The following is a 21897-nucleotide window of genomic DNA, read 5'->3' on the forward strand; positions in this document are numbered from 1 at the left end:
TGGCATTGATACCTTCTTAGTAACACTGATTATTAGAAAAAGCAGGTCTTTGATTTTGTCATTTATGAATGCTCCCATCAGATAATACATAATGATGTGGGTGAACTACCATTCTCAGAAATGTAGGTCAATTGGGGAGAATTGGAGAGCCAAACCAGGCCTGTTGGCCATGTTGTCTATCTGTGCCAGGTTTGGTCCAGATTGAACATTGGATCATCAAGCACTGTTAGGAGGCACACATAACAGAACTTTCTATGTAGCAACACTAGCTTGTGGAATTTGCTTCCAAGGGAAGTCAGGTTGCCATGCACTCCTCATAAACTGATCTATGTAAAAAGACCCTGGTTCCATACCTTTTGAGTTTCCGGTGAGGAACTTTTTTCAATACTGTATATTAAATATTTATTCACACCCCATTTTCAAAATGTGAACAGACTTCAGTCTCTTGCATAAATGTCAAAGTCCATACAGTCTGAAATAAGCAGCTTCTGACCTTGTGATTTCATGGTAGAATAAGTCATTTAGAGGAAATCCATTAATAAAGTGTTGCATTAATCTGCATGCACTTAGAATTCACACAGATTTTTACAGAACCTATGGTTACAGTGGTTTAAAAGATTTGGATAACAGGATTCCTGCTGGACCATTTTAGTCTAACCCTACCCAGACAAATAAGTCCACCATCCTCAAAATAAACAATAACAGAATATCTGCAATTGTATTATAAATCCTGCTTTTAGTTATGACTAGAATAGAACCACGATCAATAGGATTTACCTTCTTGTTGAGCCATGATTCAACAATTGACTGATCAACAGGGTTCATCTAATGTTTGATCAAAGCAACATTTAAATGTTAAAAATTTTATTCACAAAGAATTGCTTAGAAAATCACGTCTGTTTTGTTTTAAAATGCAGAACACCAGATTTTACATTACATCTGCGAATCATTTTATCCCAGCCATACACAATCAGTTTGGTGTCCTTAGAACTCAGCTTTCATTTGAAAATCACAGTGAAAGTCTAACAGCCTTGTGGTTATGGTAAAAGCATGAAAAACATCAATATTCATCCAAAACAAATCAGAACAGCATGACGCCTCCTATTGTATACAATATCGGCTTTGCCATGCACTCCTCATAAACTGATCTATGTAAAAAGACCCTGGAGTGCTATGATTTTTTACTTTTAATATATCTTTACCATTCTCCAAAAGCTAATTTTATCTATATTAAAAGGAAAACTTAAGTACCTGGCTTCTCTAATATTGCAACAGATTAATTCTACCCAGATTTAGAAGGCCTTTTGTGTGTGAGTGAGAGAGAATGATGTTTTATGTATGTCCTTTCCCACAGTATCCATGATCACAAAACTTGATAGGCCCATTGAAATTCTTCAGTTTTCTTCTTCAAGGAAACATACAAACTAGATTTCTTAAAGATCAAGTTTCCCCACCACCACTTCTTCTTCTGACCTAGATTCAGCAATATGCGTCAAAGACATCAGAAGACCGTAAAAACTTGCATACAGTTCTATGACTTTGAGCATCACCAAAATCATGGATTTATTAATTTGGTTTGTATTTCTTGTATTTAGTTAAATTGGGGGGTTTACCCCTGTTAAATGTAGTGTGTGGACTTCCTCTTTGGCCCATTAACAAATTCACAATGGCGCTGTTTGGAAACGCCCCCAGTCTTGAGGTATCAAAGCAATACTGTATATTCAGCTTAGTTAAATTCCCTTGAAGTAGTAACTTCTCTAATCAAAATTCCTTCGTTATATGTACACTTGAGAGGACCTAAATATTAATATATGTGGTATTCAAAAAAACAATTGTCTCTATTCATAAATCTGGTTATAGTTTGGGATTCATGAATATATACTAATTCAACGGCTTCTCTTTTCAGTATTCCTCTAAAAAATTAAAATTTTCTAACAGTAATTTTGGTACTGCTATTTTGAATGATAAATTTGTATTCATTTGTCTTTTTGAACAGAGGATCCCTGTTTGTCCATTATAGAGTTCGGATGGACACTGCTTTCAAAGAATGGTACTGAAGGAAATGCATTTTTCACGTTGTGGGTGACTGCTAGCATCTGTAATGTTGGCGCCAGACTTCTCTAAAATATCATCAGCAACGTAACAGATCCTATCATTTGCTCTTTTAGAAAATTCAGTAAGCTGTAAATCAGTAGGATGAAGACAGCTTCAGATATTTATAGCTTTAGCCATAAATAGCAGATTGTTATACTGTAAATAGAGTTACCTATAGCACAAATATTTAGCATTTAGCATCAAACATTGTGTGTGTGTGTGTGTGTGTGTGTGTGTAAGAGAGAGAAGAGGGTACTATACTTATTTAAATGTACTGCTTTTAAAGTCCTCTTTATTACTTTTAATTGCATGTTCTAAATTGTTTTCAGCAATTGCAGTACTTTATTTTATTTTAAGTTTGATCTATTACATGTTACAACCATGGTCTGCTTAGTTTAATTTGTATGCCACCCTGGGGAAAGATGGTGGTGGTGGTGATTTTTCTTACTATTATTGCTTTTGCTAATAATAATACTTATAATTAATACTGTTGTTGTTAGTCATAATGGCTTATGATTATTATTGTTGCTGTTGTTAATAATAATAATAATAACAATAATAATATGGTTGTTGCTGATTATAATGATGTAACCATTAATAGCATTGATCATATAAGCAAATTGAATTAGGAACCAGTTTACATAATATAGACTGAAAACTAAAGGGTCATCATTTTATGTACAATAAATGTAATATGGAATATATTAAACCTCCAGGCTGTTTTGGATTTCCAATCCTTGTAGGTCCATGAGCAAATAGGTATGCCAAATCAACTTATCGAAAAAAAGAAAATAACAAAATATAGTAAAGTAAATATAGTAAATATAATATTCTGCCACAGAATACAATATGTCAATAGATTCCTAGAGAAACTGATTAAGTGTTGTAATTGTTTAATACTCTGTGTCCAAGCTCCAATGCACTGAAGTTATCTTCACAGAGAATCAAATTAGTACACTGATTTCTTAGTCTTCTTGGCTTAATGTCTCTTAAGGAAATGTATTGAAAACTCAACTACAATCAGGTTTTTGGCCAGAAGAAGGAAAAGATAAATAATACTGGTGCTACATACAATAGGGTCCATAACTTTTAGCTGTCAAACCCATTTACTTTGAAGTTCTGTCTCATTTAACAGAGATTATTTAACAATGCACCGGTTATTTAAGAAAGACAATAAATTAATTCAAGAGCACTAATTGTATAAAATGAATCAACAAGCCAAAGTTAAAGAATATTCTAATAGTTTATCATGCCAAAATCACTCTTTGTACAATGGTGTCTAAACAGAACAATGTCATACATTTTTAATTTTCAACTTTGTCTTTTCAAACAAAAGTATTTTCTTTCAGAATTACTCACTCTGAAGTTCTACTGATTATTAACATGCAATAACAAATGTGTTGGTATAAGTATTTAATGCAAGAAATTGTAATTCCATATGAAATACTTGCCATCATATATTTATGTGCGAATAGGGAAGTGTTTTTCTCTCAGTTAGGGACAAAGCCTGTTTTACAATACTGAACTGCACCAAGACATTGGCTTATGTGCTATTTCATTCCTTCCCCTGCTTTCGTGTGGCTTGCAGAAGATCGAAAGCTCCTAGTTTACATTAACTGTCTTATCTACAGTTTCAGATTTAACTATGTTTGCTGAAAGAAATCAATACGATCAAGCTGGGCCGTTGATTGTCCTGTTTAAACAGAATGTAGATAATATTAGCAGTTTGTCTGAGTTCAGACAGGTCCCACTTCGAGATATAATCTAAATTAGGAGCAAAACTTTCTCAACTCCTCCAAAGCTACCTTATAGGAAAAGAATGGAGCACATCAGTCTGACGCTTACTATGGATTGTTCTTGCAGCACTAAATCATAATTATCAGCATGACATCATAACAGGTCAGGCATCAAGCCATGTGACCATAAACCTGAACAAGAACATTGTAGTCCTGTCATTGTTGATGAATTCAGTGCTGTCTCAATAAATTAATGACTGAAATAAATTTGAATTAAGACTGCTAAGATATCTTTCCTTCTGATAGCCCTTATTTATAAGCAGAAACCCATCAAATAAATTTTCCCATGTTGGTGATGTAGTAGTGGCAAAATGCAAAATCCTGTTAAGGAAAATCACTGACATATATAGTATAACATCTTATATTTTTAAAATCATGTCATGTCCAGAAAAGTCACAGACTTGCTATGAGTCATGTCCAGAAAAGTCATAGACTTTGCTATTGAGACATTCCAGATTCTTGAGCATGGTTATTAACAATCTCACACCCCTCCTGGGCACACAGAAAACTGGGCGACTTGGAAGGCACTGATCAGACTGCGCTCTGGCACCACAAGATGCATAGCCAACCTTAAGAAATGGGGCTACAAAGTGGAATCCACGACATGCAAGTGTGGAGAAGAGCAAATCACAGACCACCTACTGCAATGCAACCTGAGCCCTGCCACGTGCACAATGGAGGACCTTCTTGCAGCAACACCAGAGGCACTCCAAGTGGTCAGCTACTGGTCAAAGAACATTTAACAGAATACCAAGTCTGCAAACTTTGTGTTTTGTTTGTTTGTTTTTAATGCAAAACCCTCACTACCAGATATATGCTGTTTCTTTAAACATACACAATTGTCTACTAGAAAGTATGAAGCAGCACATACCATCAGACCACTGATCTATTTAGCTCACTTCATTTAATTTGTAGCAGCTCAACCAGGTTCAGACATCAGTCTTTCCCAGTGCTACTTGGAGATAGCAGGGATTAAAATGATACTTACTACATACAATATTTGTAGTACCTGTTCTGCAGAGGTTAGTCCAAGGAATTAATCATTCATGTCATACCAAGTCATGGATGTAAAACCCATACTGTAGGTTCCAGTCAAAAAAGCTTCCAAGTACATATACTATAATAAACAATGGTTATGGAGGCACTTTCTGCTTTTGTCCCATCTGCTGAATAGTCAGTTTTGAAGTGCATTAGGTTGTTCCTGTTTCTATGTTGAAGATGGCTATTCCTGTGTTCAGTTGACATTGGTGGTTCCCAAACTTCCTAATGCCGCGACCCCTTAATACAGTTCCTCAAATTGTGGTGATCCCAACCATAAAATTATTTTTTTGCTACTTATAGCTGTAATTTTGCTACTATTATGAATCATAATGTAAATATGTTATGCAAAATGTATTTTCATTTATTGCACGAAATTTGTCACAAATACCCAATACACTCAAATTTCACTACTGGTGGGGTTGGGAGGGGATTTATGCTGTCATTTGGAAGTTGTGGTTTCTAGGATTTATAGATCACCTACAATCACAGAGAACTCTCATGACCAACATAAAATACTGGAAGGGTTTGAAGAGCATTGACATTGAGTTTTGGAGTTGTAGTTCATCTACAGTCAGAGATCACTACGGACTCACACAATGATCGATCTGGACCAAACTTGCCATGAATACTCAACATGCCGAATGTGAATAAACACTGGTGGAGTTTGGGGAAAATAGACCTTGGCATTAGAGAGTTTTAGTTCCTGGGATTTATAGTTCACCTACAATAAAAGATCATTCTGATCCCCACCAATGATAGACAAACTCTATAGAGAAATAATATCTATAGATAGATAAACTCTAAAACCACAAACTTCTAAAACATCCTTTCTCTTCAAAACCTAATCTTTGACTTCTCCTTTCTGTCATTTAAAAGGCTCTTTTTCCCTCCAAACCTCTCTAAACTCCGCCCCCTTTTCTAAACCAATCCTGGTCAATCTCTGCTGACTCAGGCCTAAGACACTCCCCCTCTCTAAACTCTCTCTAAGATGGTGCCTTCCCTGATCTAAAATGGCTACTGCAGTTTCGCCAGGCCCACCTAATCTGCAAACTAACTGGCAGACTAGGCCCTGCAATCCTGGCTGCAAATGGTAAGGGACCTTTACATCTTACAGGGGAAATATTTGCCTCATCAACATTATCTGTATTGTTTTACACAGAATCCCCAATGGAAGCCACCCAACATGATGTATCAATATTACTATTTTTACTCAAAATGACATCAAAGGATTTTATTTTTTCCTTAAAATGTCAGCCACATTGTTTTTAAAAGCAAGTCTAACTACAAATATTCAATGGAATTTCACTTCTCACTCCCACTCAAAATTACATTGAAACAACAATTAGTTTAACTAACTGTTATTGTTTTTAAAATATGTATTTCTTTTTCTTTCAACCTATGTACTCGAAGCTATTTCAACAGACAAATTAAAAATAAAACAATTCAATCTGTAAATCACATCACTTTTGCTAAGAAGAACTAAACAAAAAGACATACAAAAAGACAAAATCATGTGGACTCACCACTCAGTTGCTGTGGGGAGTCCACATGAGGCATGGACCAGATTTGCACATCTAGTCATGTACCACTGGATTGATGATATGAGTAGCTGGATTTAGCTGGATCCAATCTGATCCACTCACTGTTGTTCACACTATCAATGGGCACACAGTTGCATCATCACCAGCAAGCTGTCTAGGAGGAGGCTTGTTAGCAACCTGGCATTTCTAATGATATCATCTCTAGCATTAAACCATGTGACCATAAATGCTATGTTGTCAGCCGGGCTTTGAGATAGAGTTGCTCGATAGCAGTGATGCAGCAATGGCAGCCTTGGTGCACCCTCGCCCTGTATGAATAATCAATGGAGAAGCTCCAGAACCCTTTAAGCCAGATTTTTGTGCTAAATGATCTTAGGTAGGAGATATAAGTCGAGAATTAGCAAAGTAGTTGAAAAGTTTAATAATTTCCCATGGTACTTAATGAAATATTTAATGGTAAAATTATTTTGATTTAAATGGGACAAGTTAATATGTGTGTTCTTTTTTTCAAAAAGGCAAATATCTCAATATTTGGGAGGAATGTTTTAATCTCTCAAAAACTTCCTGCTTGTTACTTTGCTTTCAGCTCTCTCTATATTTGATTGTCACCATCATTAAATAACATCTCCTATGTACAATGCATAAAGTTATTTTAAATACATCAAAATATGTTATCTGATACCTTGGATTTTGCCCCAAACCAACAAGTAACAAATGATTTGAATTGAACATGTCAGAATTTTGCTTTAGTAAAAAAATAATTCTAGTGGTAGGTGGGAGAACAAGGGAAGAAAAAGAAAACATTTGGAGATAATAGATTTGTAATTAAGTAGTTGCAACTTTACAAATGTCTAATAGGAGAAGGAGAAGACAAAGAGGGTGAGGCCTGTTGAGGTATGGAAAGTTCTTTTACAAAATTATCATTATTATAACTAAGCTTTATAATATTTTCATAACTCTATGGAAATTACCTGGTGACTATTTCCAAACTCATTTAATTTTCATATGAATGACAAGGAAAAGCAGAAGAGGGTAAGGGTTACAGTCTATTAATTGGATCTGTAGTGCTCCAAGGGAAATGCACATAATTAATGGAGAAGCAGTTTTATTACATCACAGTAATTGTTTTGTGTCTTATTCTAGCTTGATTTTTAATCTTCAGCATGAGTGTTCACTTACTATAATTAACAGGATGTTTATGTTTCAAATTAAAATAACAGCAACCTTTTCATTCAAGTTTATGCCCTTTTATTCTACTTTTAATTTTTGTGCAATAATGAGCATACTGACACTACTTCATTCACAGTACTCATTTAAACTGCTTTTGTCTTGTTCTTTCTGGATCACTAAGAAACATAATTAAAAATGATAAGAAGTTCTGAACCCATCTCAGTAAAACTTCCCTCAACTGTTTTATATGAGATATGGAATTTCAGAGAGAACAATAAACTCATTTTTACGATATATTTTTTACATACATAAAATAAGTAAGTCAAATACATATAAACTATATATAAATAAAAGTGTTATATAAAATTTAAATTGTAACATAAAGGTGTGTGATAATCATGGATTGTATTACAAACATCTGACTTACAAATGACTCCTAGTGTGAGACAACAGGAAGTGAAAGAAATCTACCTCTCGGAATGGAAATTCATCCCTGAAATAGTTATCATGGGGAGAATACACACACACACACACATACGATACCTCTGGAGTTACACTTAAAAATGTATCTGTTCCAATATATATGCCAATTCAGTTTAAGAATAAACCTACAGAACCTATCTTGTTTATAACCTACAGGCTGCCTATATTTACTCCCTTAAAATTATTAAACCTGCAGTGAACAAACATTTTTCAATACTGCACTATTGTTGTTTTTCAATTTACTTCTGAAAAAGTAAATTGCCAGAAAAACTTTTAAAAATTTCCTACTGCTCACATTTCTATCACAAATTTAATAATAATTTCATTATTAATTTCATTCAATCTCGTCTTCCAACATAAAAATGTCAAAGATATGCAAAACTGTATTTGATGGTGAACATCTGAAGACATTTTTGGATTTAGAATGCCAAATTTCTTTTAAAAACATGCCTTTTGGTGACATCCAATTTTTGAAGCCTGTGTTATTTCTTAAAACTATGTAACAGATAATATTTAGTATAAGGTAAAGTTACTCTTCAAGGGAACAAGTGCTTGACACGATGGAGGATTAAAAGAGACAAAATAGTTTTGTTTCTTTGCTAATACTGATGGTTTCTTCTGTTTTTATTGTTTATGCCTACTTGCTTTCTTTCTTACAGTTCAAGTGCTTTTTATAGTTCAGAACATAGTTGCATTTGTAAAATAAATAAATAAATGTACATCCTAGTTATCACTACCATCTGAATAAACTTTACTTTTTTACTCATTTTAGTCAAACTCAATGGAATATAAGACTTTTTGTTCCCGAAATACACTAAAAGGGGACATTCTTTCCATAAACAATGCCACATATACTCTGCCTTTCTATAAATTTCCTATACAGTTTATACTATATACAAATCCCAGGATTCCTAGGGATTGATTCATGACATTGACACTGACATAAAGCTGACATAATTGTACAAATGCACACAGTGACCACATGTCCAGCTGGAGTTTTGCCCTATATTCACTCACCACAAAGAGCATACCTGAAAAGAACTATTGTACAAGCAGTTTCAGAGTTGCAAGCAGTCGGCTTACAAATGACTCATAGTTAGGAACAGGGGAGAGACAACAGGAAGTAAGAGAAATCTACCCCTCAGAAGGAAATTCAGAGTTATCATGGGGAAAAGGTGGCTCTCAGCTGAAGCTTTACTCCCCAATCTTTGTTTCCACAAGCCACATTTTTGAATATGCAATTATCACAGGGGTAGAAATTGAGATGAAATCTTCTGAACAGAGGCACAGGCAGCAAAAGAAATATCACAGGGATATTAATCCTTCTGTATGCTATCCAAAACTAATATACAGTGTGTGTGTGTATGTGTGTGCATGTGTGTGTGTGTGTGTGTGAGAGAGAGAGAGAGAGAATGGTTGAAATTACATTTTAAAAATATACCTGTTCTGACTTACATACTACATTCAGCTTAAGAACAAACTTCCAGAACCTATCTTGTTCATAATTTGGGAACTGCCTGTATTTAGCAATAGCCTTTGGCATCACTTAAACTATTATATTGAAACAAGAGGGTAAACAGTAATATCCAAACTATTAACTTTTCCTGTGCTGAATGCTGATTTTTAAAGGCGCCAACGGGGAGGAAGAATGCATTAAGCCAAACTTAATTACGTCCATAAGAAAACAGGTATTAAGAAAATGGTAAAATGATTTAAAGTCTTACCAGGAATGGGCTCCAGCAAATGCATGAGACACACATTATAGCCAAGAGCTGAATGATCATTTCAAAATGATGAGATCTGCCTTGTCTTTGTTGACTTTTGAATTTGACTTTTAAAAGTGTAATTCCTGTTACAGCGTTGCACAAGAATGAAACACCAAGGGCCAGTAAACCCAAGCATGAAAAAAGTAGGAGGTAAAATCTGTCTTCCCAGTCATCAAAATGTTCTGTTTTATAAAAGCACCAAGTCCTTGATGCTTGAATCTGATAGGCTCTTAACCTAAGTATAGGCAACAACGCTATGAAAATGGCAAAAAGACATACCATAGTCAATATTACTTTTACATGCTTGTAAGTCATCTTCGTTGAATGAAATATTGGCTTAGTGACTCCAATGCAGCGTTCAACAGCCATTACACTGCCCAGAAAAAGAGGGCATAATCCAAAGAACACCATACAGATGCCAAAAACACTGCAGAGAATGTTTGATTGGTTAAACCGAATCCAGTCTTTATCAGATGCATATACAAATACTGCAATGGTTCCAGCAATTAGATGGCCCAGCAGGTCTGTGATAACCAAGCCACTGGCAAAAAGCAAAAAGGACGCTTTTGACTTCTGTCTAAACCTCTGGTAGGCCTTCATAAGAATTGCTATTGCAAGACTGTTGGATAAAATCCCCACAGTCATGAAGATGATGGAAAAAAACACAGAGATCTTCTTTTCTGTGTGGCAGGTAGCATTGGAAAACAGACCAATTCCAGTCAGTGGCAATGGTTTTGAATTGTTCATCGTCAGAAAGGCAGGTTCAGAACATTTCAATATTCAGGAAATCATCAGGTATCTGTAACATATTTTAAAAGTCTGTTTAAAGTACAAGAAAATGCAATGTATTGCTCATCTCACTTGATATGTACAGCAAGAAGTATAATATTTCTGTAATAGACATTCAGCCACCCCTTTCAAGTGCAACCAAGCTTAATACTTAGTGCATATTTCCACATACCAATAGCTACTTAAGTCTGCAACTCCCATGCATTATAATTTTGAAGTAAAACTGATTGAACCTTGCAGTAATAAAGATCTCATTGTACATTCAAAAAATGCTAGGAGAGAGAACAGGTCTCTCTGTCATTCTGCACAATGTATAGCCTACAATAGCAAAGCTGATACACAGAAGATTTGTGCAATTAAAAGTATATGCATACAGTCAAGTGCAAACAACATAGATGAGGTGATCATTGCTTCCAGCAAATATTCAAACAGTGCATGTCAAATTTGAAATATTTCAACAAAGCCAAATCCTGTTGGTGTAACTGATATAGAACATCAGAATTCACTTTTTTCCATCATTGCAAAGGTTTCTTTACTACATGAAACAAACCACCTCCACCCACATGTTAAGTAATGCAACATTTGCATTATCACAATTTTTCTTGCCATTGAAAAGAAGGGATTAATTGGAGATGCATCTGACTTTTCCCCTATAGATGGATGTGCTATGACAGACAGTAACCAACCCCCCCCCCAACACACACACACACACATGTTCAAAAGAGCTGCAACACTTAAAAGGTAATTCCTTGGCTAAGTGATAGCATAGCAATGTGTCATACATATATTTACCAATGCATGATTCTAGTCAAAGTTGAGAAATGCATAGGTAGTAACAGAGTAGCGATTTTATCACCAAAACGATACATCAATGTTTATGAAATACTAAGCACCTTTCAATGCTATAATCAATTTTTATGACATGAAACCTCACTAAGAGACTATATAAAAACACCACAGCACAAGGTTAAAAGTATCACAATAAATTTCTTTAAACCTGATGGACTGGAAATATTTTTATTTGCTGATAAAAGGAAAGCAAGGAGAGAGCTATCCTAGCTTTCCAGAGCAAAGGATTCTAAAATGTGAAAGCCGCAATGAAAAAGGCCCTCTCCCTTGTTCCCACAATATAAGCCTAAGGTAATTTGGACAAAGGATTCATAATGGGCTTTTACAGAAAGATACAATCCTTCAAAACCCTTGGACCCAAGCTGTTTAAGGTGTTATGGGTCACAACTAATACTCTGAATTATTCCTGAAAATGAACTGGCAGCCAGTAGAACTATTGCAAAAAAGGGAAATATGTGTTCCTTGATGCCAGCACCAGTATATGTGTTCCTTGATGTCAGCACAATCTGGCTGCATTTTTAAAGCCAATTGAAGTTACTGAGCACTTTTCAAGGCAGCCCAATAGAGCACACTACAGTAATCCAAATGGCATGTAAGCAAGTTATATGTTAACATGATCATATCACATTTTCTTCAGAATGGATGCTGTTCGTGAACTAGCTTTGGCTCCTGGCCACCACTGAAACCTGGGCCACCAGGCTTCAGGCTGAATAACCCCATTTAGCACAGGCTGAATCCCTATTCCCTGGTCAGGAACCCCTTTGTCTTGTCTGCATCAAGTTTCACTTGCTCACCCTTATCCACTCCACTATAGATGCCAGATGTTGATTTAGAGCAGTTAACAACTTCTTGGAAAGAGCTTAGAAACTAGGCCTATCTGAGAAATATACAGAACGAGAAATCAGGCAATAGACCACAAAGCAAGAATCATATCAAGAAAATATTTGGCAAAATACTTTTAGTGATTGAAAGTTAAACCTGCAATACCGAGCTTCTGGGGTTGTTTGTTGTCTTTTTCATACAATGACCCAAAGAGGACCCACCTTATTCCTGCCAGATTCCTATCCAAATTCTCCTTGCTCTATATTCATTTAGTGACCGAAGCATCTGGCTATGTTGTTTTGCCCAATGTTTCCCAACCTGTGGTCCATGGACCACCAGTGGTGCACAATAATTAAAATAGTCTGTGGCCTCACTGTTACTACACCGTTGCATCGAGAGTAACTGGTCTCGCAAACCCCTCTTATAGTGTCGAGGCAACAGGGATGTTGGAAGGGCAGAGGCTGAATACCCACAAAAAGTGCGACAAGAAACTTGCTATCTCTTCCTCCTCCCTCCTGCTGAGCAATGTCGTTCCATGTGATGCCTGGAAGTGGGAGCGCCTTGGTGTCTTCATTTTGATGGCTGTTCGTGGGGTTATTTGAAATGCTGATTCAAAAAACTGCATTAGATAGACCACATCAGCTCTAGATTATTAAATTTCTGTGGGCAAGCAGATGGTGACTACTGGATGGGATATGTTCTGTATCAGAAACTAGACCTGATGTGGTCTATACAATGCAATTTTCCGAATCAGCACCCCAAACAACCAAACCAAATCTAAAGGTGACCAAAAACTGATACATAACCCTTTTGGTACTAATACTGGAGAGTGGTTCCTGGTCAAAGTGGTCCCCGGTTTTAAAAAAAAAGTTGGGAACCACTGCTATAGCCACACACAGAATGGCAGAAGCTCTCATATCATGTCATGTTACAAAAAAAAACACAAATGTGCAATATTGTCTTTCAGACAAACAAAAGCAATCATTCAGTCTTGCCCCAGTCAAGATTGTCATCAGGAACTGAAAATGGTTCTTTGGCACTGAACTTTACGATTACAATGAAACAAACAAGCCTCAAAAATCAGTAAGTATAAAGAAGTCTCTGCATGCAACTTTACTAAGAACAAATTTGTTAGGTATTCTCAAAAAGGTCTTGAATATCTGCCATAAAGCATTTGATTTGTGTGCATATGCACAGGAGGTCTACTTTTCAAGTCCACAAAGATCTAATATATTTTAGCATATGTATATCTTCTCCATCTGGTCATTTTTTAGATTTGTAAGATACAAATCTAGTTAATACTGCAATGTTTTATTCACCAATATGTAGTCCTAACTACCAATTGCTGAAAATTAAATGCAAATAATACACACATTTCACTGAATGTTTAAAAAAATCAGCTTTTTGATAGGATAAAATATCATGATTTTGACAAGAGGTTCCATAATTGCACATTGTTCAAAACTGTTTCTGATACATTGTGCAAGGTAATTGATTATTGATTTTCAATTATAAAGTATTATCATTACAAGTGACTACATCATATGTAAAAACACTAGACTATTTTACAAGCCTTGAAAAAGATATTCTTAATTTCAATTCACTGCACAAGTGTGCAAGAGGCATTCTGAACACAGCATGATTTCAGAATTGGAGGGGAAAGGGTTGAACAGCAAATGATCATACTTAAGAATTAATGCCTTGCAAAAACTTGTGAAAATTACAAGGTTAAGAAGGAGAACAAGCAAAACTACTTTTTGCTCATTCAAATATCTAAATAGATGCTGCAAAATATACCTTTTTAAAAGCACATACGAACTTAACATACGACCTCTACGCAGAGAGCCAAATGCTAATTTGCTTTGTGACTGTTATTCATAAAATTATTGTCTAACCATCATTAGAATCCAATCAACTAAATTATAATTGAATTGAGTGAATGTGGACGAATTAAAGACTTTATACTACTTAAATGTTTATTGCAATTTTTTAGTGAAGCAATACCAAGAAACTGTAGAAATGCCACATTGTCACTGATTGTCCTATAAATGGTTCAGTTACACAGTACAGGATGTGTGAGAATTAGGCAGCCCTCCATAAGTGGCTGAACTTCAACTCTTCCAACATTTCTTACTAAGGGCAGCTGCTGAGGACCAAAAGAAGTTATAGTTCAATAATATCTGGAGGTTCACACAGTTCCCACCACTGCAGTAAACTAGTAGTGTTGAGCTTGTTGGCCTTTTGCACATTTATCTCTGTGTCACTTCTCATCCCACATATTCCAGTACATTCCCTGATGTTTCCCCTTGTTTCTTGCCAAATATTCTTCTGGTCTCCAGTTGTCTGCTCTAGTCACAGGGGTTCAGCTGGTCAACATGGCAACCATTAGTCAACTGAGAAAAAGAAAAGCAAACAAGGCATTTCCAGCATGAAGGCTGCAATTCCTTAGTGCCTTAAACCAACAAATCCACTGGAGATTAGCTGTACTGATTTCAATGACTCAGGTTCTAGTATGTTTGCCCATTAGAAGGCTGTGATAAAAATACACTTAAATACACTTAACATTTATATAAATGTAAAAAAAAAAAACCCACTAGACCGAACAAAAGTGGTGCAGTTCTTAGCAAAAAGAACTTGCTGTTTACAATAGTGTGGCAAGAAAGGATTTTCTGTTATCAACACTAAAGCTGTTGTAAGTCCAAACTGTGTGTATCTGTGTCTTCAAGTGGCATGTCGACTTAGGGCAGTGGTTCTCAACTGGGGTTCCCCAGATGTTTTTGGCCTACAACTCCCAGAAATCCCAACCAGTTTACCAGCTGTTAGGATTTCTGGGAGTTGAATGCCAAAAACATCTGGGGACCCCAGGTTGAGACCCACTGACTTAGGGTGACCACATGGATTCAATATCATTTTCTTAGGTGAAGAATACTCTGAGGTGGGTTGCCATGTCCTTCCCCTGAAATATAGCTTACAGCACCTGGTGGTTTCCCATCCAAATACTAACCAGGGTTGACCCTGCTTAGCTTGCAAGATCAGATGGGATCAGAGAACTGTACAATGATGAAGGACATGTTGAAACATTTCCACAAGTGATGTTAAATTTGCTTCTATAGAAAATGCCACCCATGCAAATTGGAAACAGATTGACATTAAATGCAAATAAATCTCAGTGTCTTTTTTAATTCAACTGGTAAAAGTGGGAAATTCAAGCACTGTTCCTAGAATCATTGTGTTTTGTGTCACAATGTCACCCCCATACAGGCAATTGTGACAAGCAATTCTGTCTTGTTTTTAGAAACTAATGAAACAGATAATATCACATACTAACAGAAATTGCAAGACCTAGCCCCAAAGTTGTTATTACGCCAGACAAAGGCCCCTTCTGCACTGCCATATAAAATCCAGATTATTTGTGTTGAACCAGGTTATATGCAGTATAGGCTCATATAATCCAGTTCAAAGCAGATAATGTGGATCATCTATTTTGATAATCTGGATTATATGGCAGTGCAGAAGGGGGCCTAGGTGGGGTTCTTAGATTTAGATGACATTCTACAGTGTTAGGTGGTGTTGAGATCTGGAACTAAAGCAAGAAATCTGATGCAGTTTGACGGCATGTTCCTATCTAAACTCAGATAGAAAGCAGGACATACTGTGGGGATACAACTGTAGCTGGAGGCTAAACAGAGAAAGAGGAGCAGGGTGTGAAGACAGGAAAAGAAAGGATCAGGAGGCAAGATTCAAAAGGAGCGTAGAATCCCCTTTGGGGACATAAAGTGGGGTAAGCATCACCATAATCCTCATCATCATAGAGGGAAATCTTAATTTACTGGTTGAACTGCTGGGAAGAGAAACCCACAGTTTCCAGTAAGTTTCAGAAAAGAGGAAATTTGGAGGAGAGACAAAACTAAGCTGAAATGAATGAGAGATTTGAGATTTGGAGATGCAAATGCTGATGGACTGCTGAAAGTTGGGTAATGGAAAAAATAGGAGGAATGGTGAAGGAGGCACAGCCCTGTGATGTAAAAGTCCTAATGAAAAGCAGAAACTTATGCACAAGATGAACAATGAAAAATAAAGGTGGGAAATGACCAAAGAAGAGGGGGGTGCAAGTTATAAAGAAGTGTAAGAAATAGAAAAGGAGTCTGAAATGAATGATAGAAACTGAGAATGGAACAGGCTGCGAAGAAGCAGCAACAATAAATGGGAGGATAGCAGTATTCCTCTCACAGCCAAACTATATCCTTCTGTACAAATCTCACTGAGGCTGGATCTACACTACCTTAATGCACAGGAAGTCACTGAGTTACAAATATCCGATTCACAAATAACTTATAGTTAAGAACAGGAATGAGACAACAGGAAGTGAGAGAAAACTACTCCTGAGATGGGAAAATCACTTTCTGAAAGAGTTTATCATGGCAGAAATGCATCTCCACTGAAGCTTTTTCACCAATCCTTGTTTCCACAACAAGGCACATTTTTCACAATCCAATTCTCACAAGAACAGAAAGTGAAGGTAAATCTTCTGTACTGGGGCGCAGACAGCAAAAGAAATACCACAGGGATATTAACCCTTCCCTATGCTATCCAAAGCTCCCTCACTTGCTCACTTTCTCTCTCCCTCTCCCTCTCCGTCTCTCTCTCTCTCTCTCTCTCTCTATATATATATATATATATATACACACACACACACACACAGAGCTTACAGGCAGTCCCCAAGTTACATACAAGATAGTTCTGTAGGTATTTTCTTAAGCTAAATTTGTATGTAAGTAATAACAGGTTTAAAGTGTATCTCCAACCAAATATAAATAGAACCCTAGCCAAATATAGATAGATAGATAGATAGATAGATAGATAGACTGATAGACTGATAGACTGATAGATAAATAGACAGACAGACAGAGATAGAGATATAGCTGGAGTTACACTTAAAATGTAAATGGAGGTACATTTTAGTGTGTATTTGTAATGTTTTTTGCTTATGTATTTTAATAGTTTTGTATTCCGTCTTGAGTCATGAGGCAGGTAAGAAATAAAGGTAAAAAGGTAAAGGTTTCCCCTTGATATTAAGTCTAGTCATTTCCGACCCTGGGGAGTGGTGCTCATCGCCATTTCTAAGACGAAGAGCCGGCGTGGTCCATAGACACCTCCAAGGTCATGTGGCTGGCATGACTGCATGGAGCACCGTTACCTTCCTGCCAGAGTGGTACCTATTGATCTACTCACATTTGTATGTTTTCAGACTGCTAGGTTGGCAGAAGCTGGGCTTAACAGCAGGAGCTCACCCTGCTTCCCGGATTTGGACCATCGATCTTTCAGTCAGCAAGTTCAGCAGCTCAGCAGTTTAGCCCACTGCACCACCAGGGGCTCCAAGAAATAAAATTATCATTATAATAAATAATAATAATTTAAATAATAATAACAGTAAAAATAATAACTTTATTTTTGTAGCCCGCCTCCATCTCCCTGAAGGGACTCGGGGTGACTTACATATGACAGAAAGTGCCTAAAGCAACACATAGAATAAACACACAGTACAATACAAAAAAGTAAAAAACCAATAGCATATAAAACAACAATTTAAAACTCAGAAGAAAAAGAAGAAGAGGAGGAGGAGGAAGGAAGGAAGGAAGGAAGGGAGGGAGGGAGGGAGGGAGGGAGGGAGGGAGGGAGGGAGGAAGGAAGGAAGGAAGGAAGGAAGGAAGGAAGGAATAATAATAATAATAATAATAATAATAATAATAATCTATAAGGCTTTATGTTGATTACCTTCTGGCTGACCAGCACCCCAAAATTACTGCCAAAGTCATTAGTTTTTGTGCAGCAGCAATAGCTTGTTGGTGCAAGATCACAGAGTGTTTCGAAGATTTTAATACTTATTTTAATTTTTACCTTTGCCATTTAAGTATATAAATGTTTAATACTGTTTTCACTATCACATTCAATACTGGTTTTTTAACTCTGCTTTTGACAGTGTTTCCCAATACCTAGAATGCATGTCATGTTCCTATTTTGATGTTTGTTCTTTTTTTGTGCCGATTATTTTAGTGCTGGTTTTTATATAATTATTGACATGCATTTAGGTATTAGGAAACATTGTCAAAAGCAGAGTTAAAAAACAATAATTGATGTGTTTGTGTGTGTGTGTGTGTGTGTATTACGGTCAATAACCAGCACCAAAAAAAGAACAACCGCCTATCTATATAAATAAAAATGTAATGTTTGTTTGTGGGATCAATATAACTCAAAAACCACTGGACAAATTGACACCAAATTTGGACACAAGACATCTAATAACCCAAGGAATGACCATCACTCAAAAAATTGATTTTGTCATTTGGGAGTTGTAGTTGCTGGGATTTATAGTTCACCTACAATCAAAGGGCATTCTGAACTCCACTAACGATGGAATTGAACCAAACTTGGCACACAGAACTCCCTTGACGAACAGAAAATACTGGAAGGGTTTGATGAGCATTGACCTTGAGTTTTGGAATTTTAGTTCACCTACATCCAGAGAGCACTTTGGACTCTAACAATGATGGAACTGGACCAAACTTGACACGAATATTCCATATGCCCAAATATGAACACAGATGGAGTTTGGGGGAAATAGACCCTGACAATTGGGAGTTGTAGTTACTGGGATTTATAGTTCATCTACAATCAAAGAGCATTCTGAACCCCACCGACAGAACTGGGTAAACTTCCCACAGAGAACCCCCACGACCAACAGAAAATACTTAAGGCCATCCAGTTCAACTCCCTTCACCAGGGCAAAAAAACATAATCAAAGCCCTCCTGACAAAGAGTATCCAGTCATGTCTGACTCTGGGGTGTGGTGCTCATCTCCATTTCTAAGCCGAAGAGCCAGCATTGTTTTACGGTCAATAACCAGCAAAAAAATTTTTTTTAAGAATAACCATCAAAACAGGAACATGGCATGCATTTAGGTATTAGGAAACATTGTCAAAAGCAGAGTTTTAAAAAACCAATAATAGAGAAAGAGAGAGAGAGATACCGGTATATATATTATGGTCAAAGAACAACATATATATATAGTACTTTACATACCTATTCAACTTAAGAACAAACCTACAGAACCTATCTTGTATGCAACTTGAGGATTGCCTGTACTGCCCTTTCAGACTGCAGAGTAACTGCATTGAACTGGTTTAGAGGCGTCCACAATGCCATATAATCCAGTTCAACCTGCATTCTGAAGTCATATCATGTATGGCAATAGCTTCAGTTCAGCTATGAGTATCCCGTTTCCTCTCTCCCAAAGGACACTCAAAGCAAGCGGATCAAAAGGCTGCCAGTCCTGACTACAGGGCAGAATTCATGCAGTTTAGCACCGCTTTAACTTGCCACGGGTGAGTGCTCTGGAATAATGAAGGTCGCAGTTTGGTGAGGCAAAATCCCTCTTGGACCGAGGAAGATAAAGTGGGTTGCAACTCTCACAGAACTGAGCCGTGGTATGGACTTGCCAGTGGAGAGGCACCCACAGAAGAAGAAGGATAGGTCTCAAGGGAGACCACCAAGTTCAGCATCTGAATCAACGTGAAAGAGAGGCAGAAGCCAGCTCTGCGCTCCCACGCCGCCTTCCAAGGCTGGGAAGAAGAGTGAGTGAGGCTGGTCTGCTCCAGCTCTAAAGCGCGGGAAGAAAGGCTGCTTTACCTGCGCTCCTGGGTCCCCTCCGCGACGGCTCGCTTTCCCCAAGGTCTCCCCATGGTCTGGTCTGCTTTGGAGGCAAAGAAGGGCTTGTTCCTTCTTGGCCCGGCTCACCCCTCAGTGGAGGCAAAAGCGGCCTCGACCCCAAGACTCGCCCACTTTCCCGCCCCTTTTGGGCTCGGAGCGAGCGTCACGCTTCATTCCTCCGTGCTTTGGTCCTTCACTCCCTCTTCAGCCTCCGCACAGCTCCACGCCGCTCTCTCCATCCCGGGAGAGAGAGGCAGAGACCAATGCGCCTCTCTTCCTGCTTTAAACAGCCAGCGCTCCTCAGTCACAAAAACACACACACCTCCAGGGCTTTTGAAGGGACTAAAAACTAAGATATTCTCCATCACGAAACAATGCAAACACACCCAAGCCCCTGCTCCCAAGAGACTATATTAAGGACCTCATCCCACTGAACTTCTGGTCGCTTCTGGTGTGAGAGAATCAGCCGTCTGTGAAGACGTTATCAGAGGACGCCTGGCTGTGTTACGATCTGCGGGGAGGCTTCTTTCGTGTTCCCCCAGAAACACTTCAGCAAGCGAGAGTCAAAATGTGGCAGCCTAAAACCCATAACATTTTTTACTTTTGAGTTTCAGAAGCGACTTGAGAAACTGCAAGTTGCATCTGGTGTGAGAGAATCAGCCATCTATGAAGACATTGCTCAGGGGCCTGGATGTGTTACGATACTGCAGGGAGGCTTCTCTCATGTCCCCTCAGGAACACCTCAGGAAGTGAGAGTCCAAAAGTGGCAGGCTAAAACCCAGAACCTTTTTTGTGAGGGAATTGGCTGTCCCCAAGGACATTGTCCAGGGGACAGCCGGATGTTTTGATGTTTTACCATCCTTGTGGGAGGCTTCTCTCATGTCCCGACATGGGGAGCTGGAGCTGACAGAGGGAACTCATCCATGCTCTGCCCAGATTCAAGCCTCCTGTTGTTTTTGTTTTTCGTTGTGTCAGGAGCGACTTGAGAAACTGCAACCCGCTTCTGGTGTGAGAGAATTGGCTGTCTGCGAGAACGTTGCCCAGGGGACGCCCGGATGTTTTGATATTTTATCATCCTTGTGGGAGGCTTCTCTCATGTCCCTCCAGGAATACCTCAGCAAGTGAGAGTCCAAAAGTGGCAGGCTAAAACCCAGAACCCTTTTTGTGAGGGAATTGGCTGTCCACAAGGACGTTGCCCAGGGGACGCCTGGATGTTTTGATGTTTTGTCATCCTTGTGGGAGGCTTCTCTCATGTCACCGCATGAAGAGCTGGAGCTGATAGAGGGAGCTCATCCGTGCTCTCCCCGGATTCAAACCTGTGACCTGTCGGTCTTCAGTCCTGCCGGCACAGGGGTTTAACCCACTGTGCCACCTGTTAAGGTTGGTAATTGTGAATAAGCAGAGTAAGTAGAAGCTTTACCACAGTTAATAAACCAAGATATATCCTGCTGTATATAAAAAAGGTGAACGACGAATCCGATGCTCTAAAGATCAACACACCATAGGAACCTGGAATGTAAGATCTATGAGCCAGGGCAAATTGGATGTTGTTATTGGTGAGATGTCAAGACTAAAGATAGACATTCTGGGGGTCAGCGAACTGAAATGGACTGGAATGGGCCACTTCACATCAGATGACCACCAGATCTACTACTGCGGACAAGAGGAACATCGAAGAAATGGAGTAGCCTTCATAATTAATAAGAAATTCGCTAAAGCGGTGCTTGGATACAACCCAAAAAATGACAGAATGATCTCAATTCGAGTGCAAGGAAAGCCTTTCAACATCACAGTGATCCAAATATACGCCCCAACCACAGCTGCTGAAGAAGCAGAAGT

The 21897-nt window shown here is 38.0% G+C and overlaps 1 protein-coding gene across 1 annotated transcript in view; it reads right to left on the bottom strand.

The window, feature by feature from the left end:
• The window catches only part of PTGFR (prostaglandin F receptor), a 36260-nt gene extending 15816 nt beyond the window's left edge, over window positions 1-20444 (bottom strand). The window contains exons 1-2 of the mRNA XM_060773789.2: window positions 20038-20444; window positions 9850-10690 (exon numbers count right to left, since the gene is read on the bottom strand). Coding sequence (XP_060629772.1) covers window positions 9850-10638 — 789 coding nt within the window. The 5' untranslated portion in view covers window positions 10639-10690; window positions 20038-20444. The remainder of the gene's footprint in view (window positions 1-9849; window positions 10691-20037) is intronic.
• Between the last annotated feature and the right edge of the window lie 1453 nt (window positions 20445-21897).

The sequence above is a fragment of the Anolis sagrei genome, chromosome 4, assembly GCF_037176765.1.
Source record: "Anolis sagrei isolate rAnoSag1 chromosome 4, rAnoSag1.mat, whole genome shotgun sequence".
Classification (NCBI taxonomy): domain Eukaryota; kingdom Metazoa; phylum Chordata; class Lepidosauria; order Squamata; family Dactyloidae; genus Anolis; species Anolis sagrei.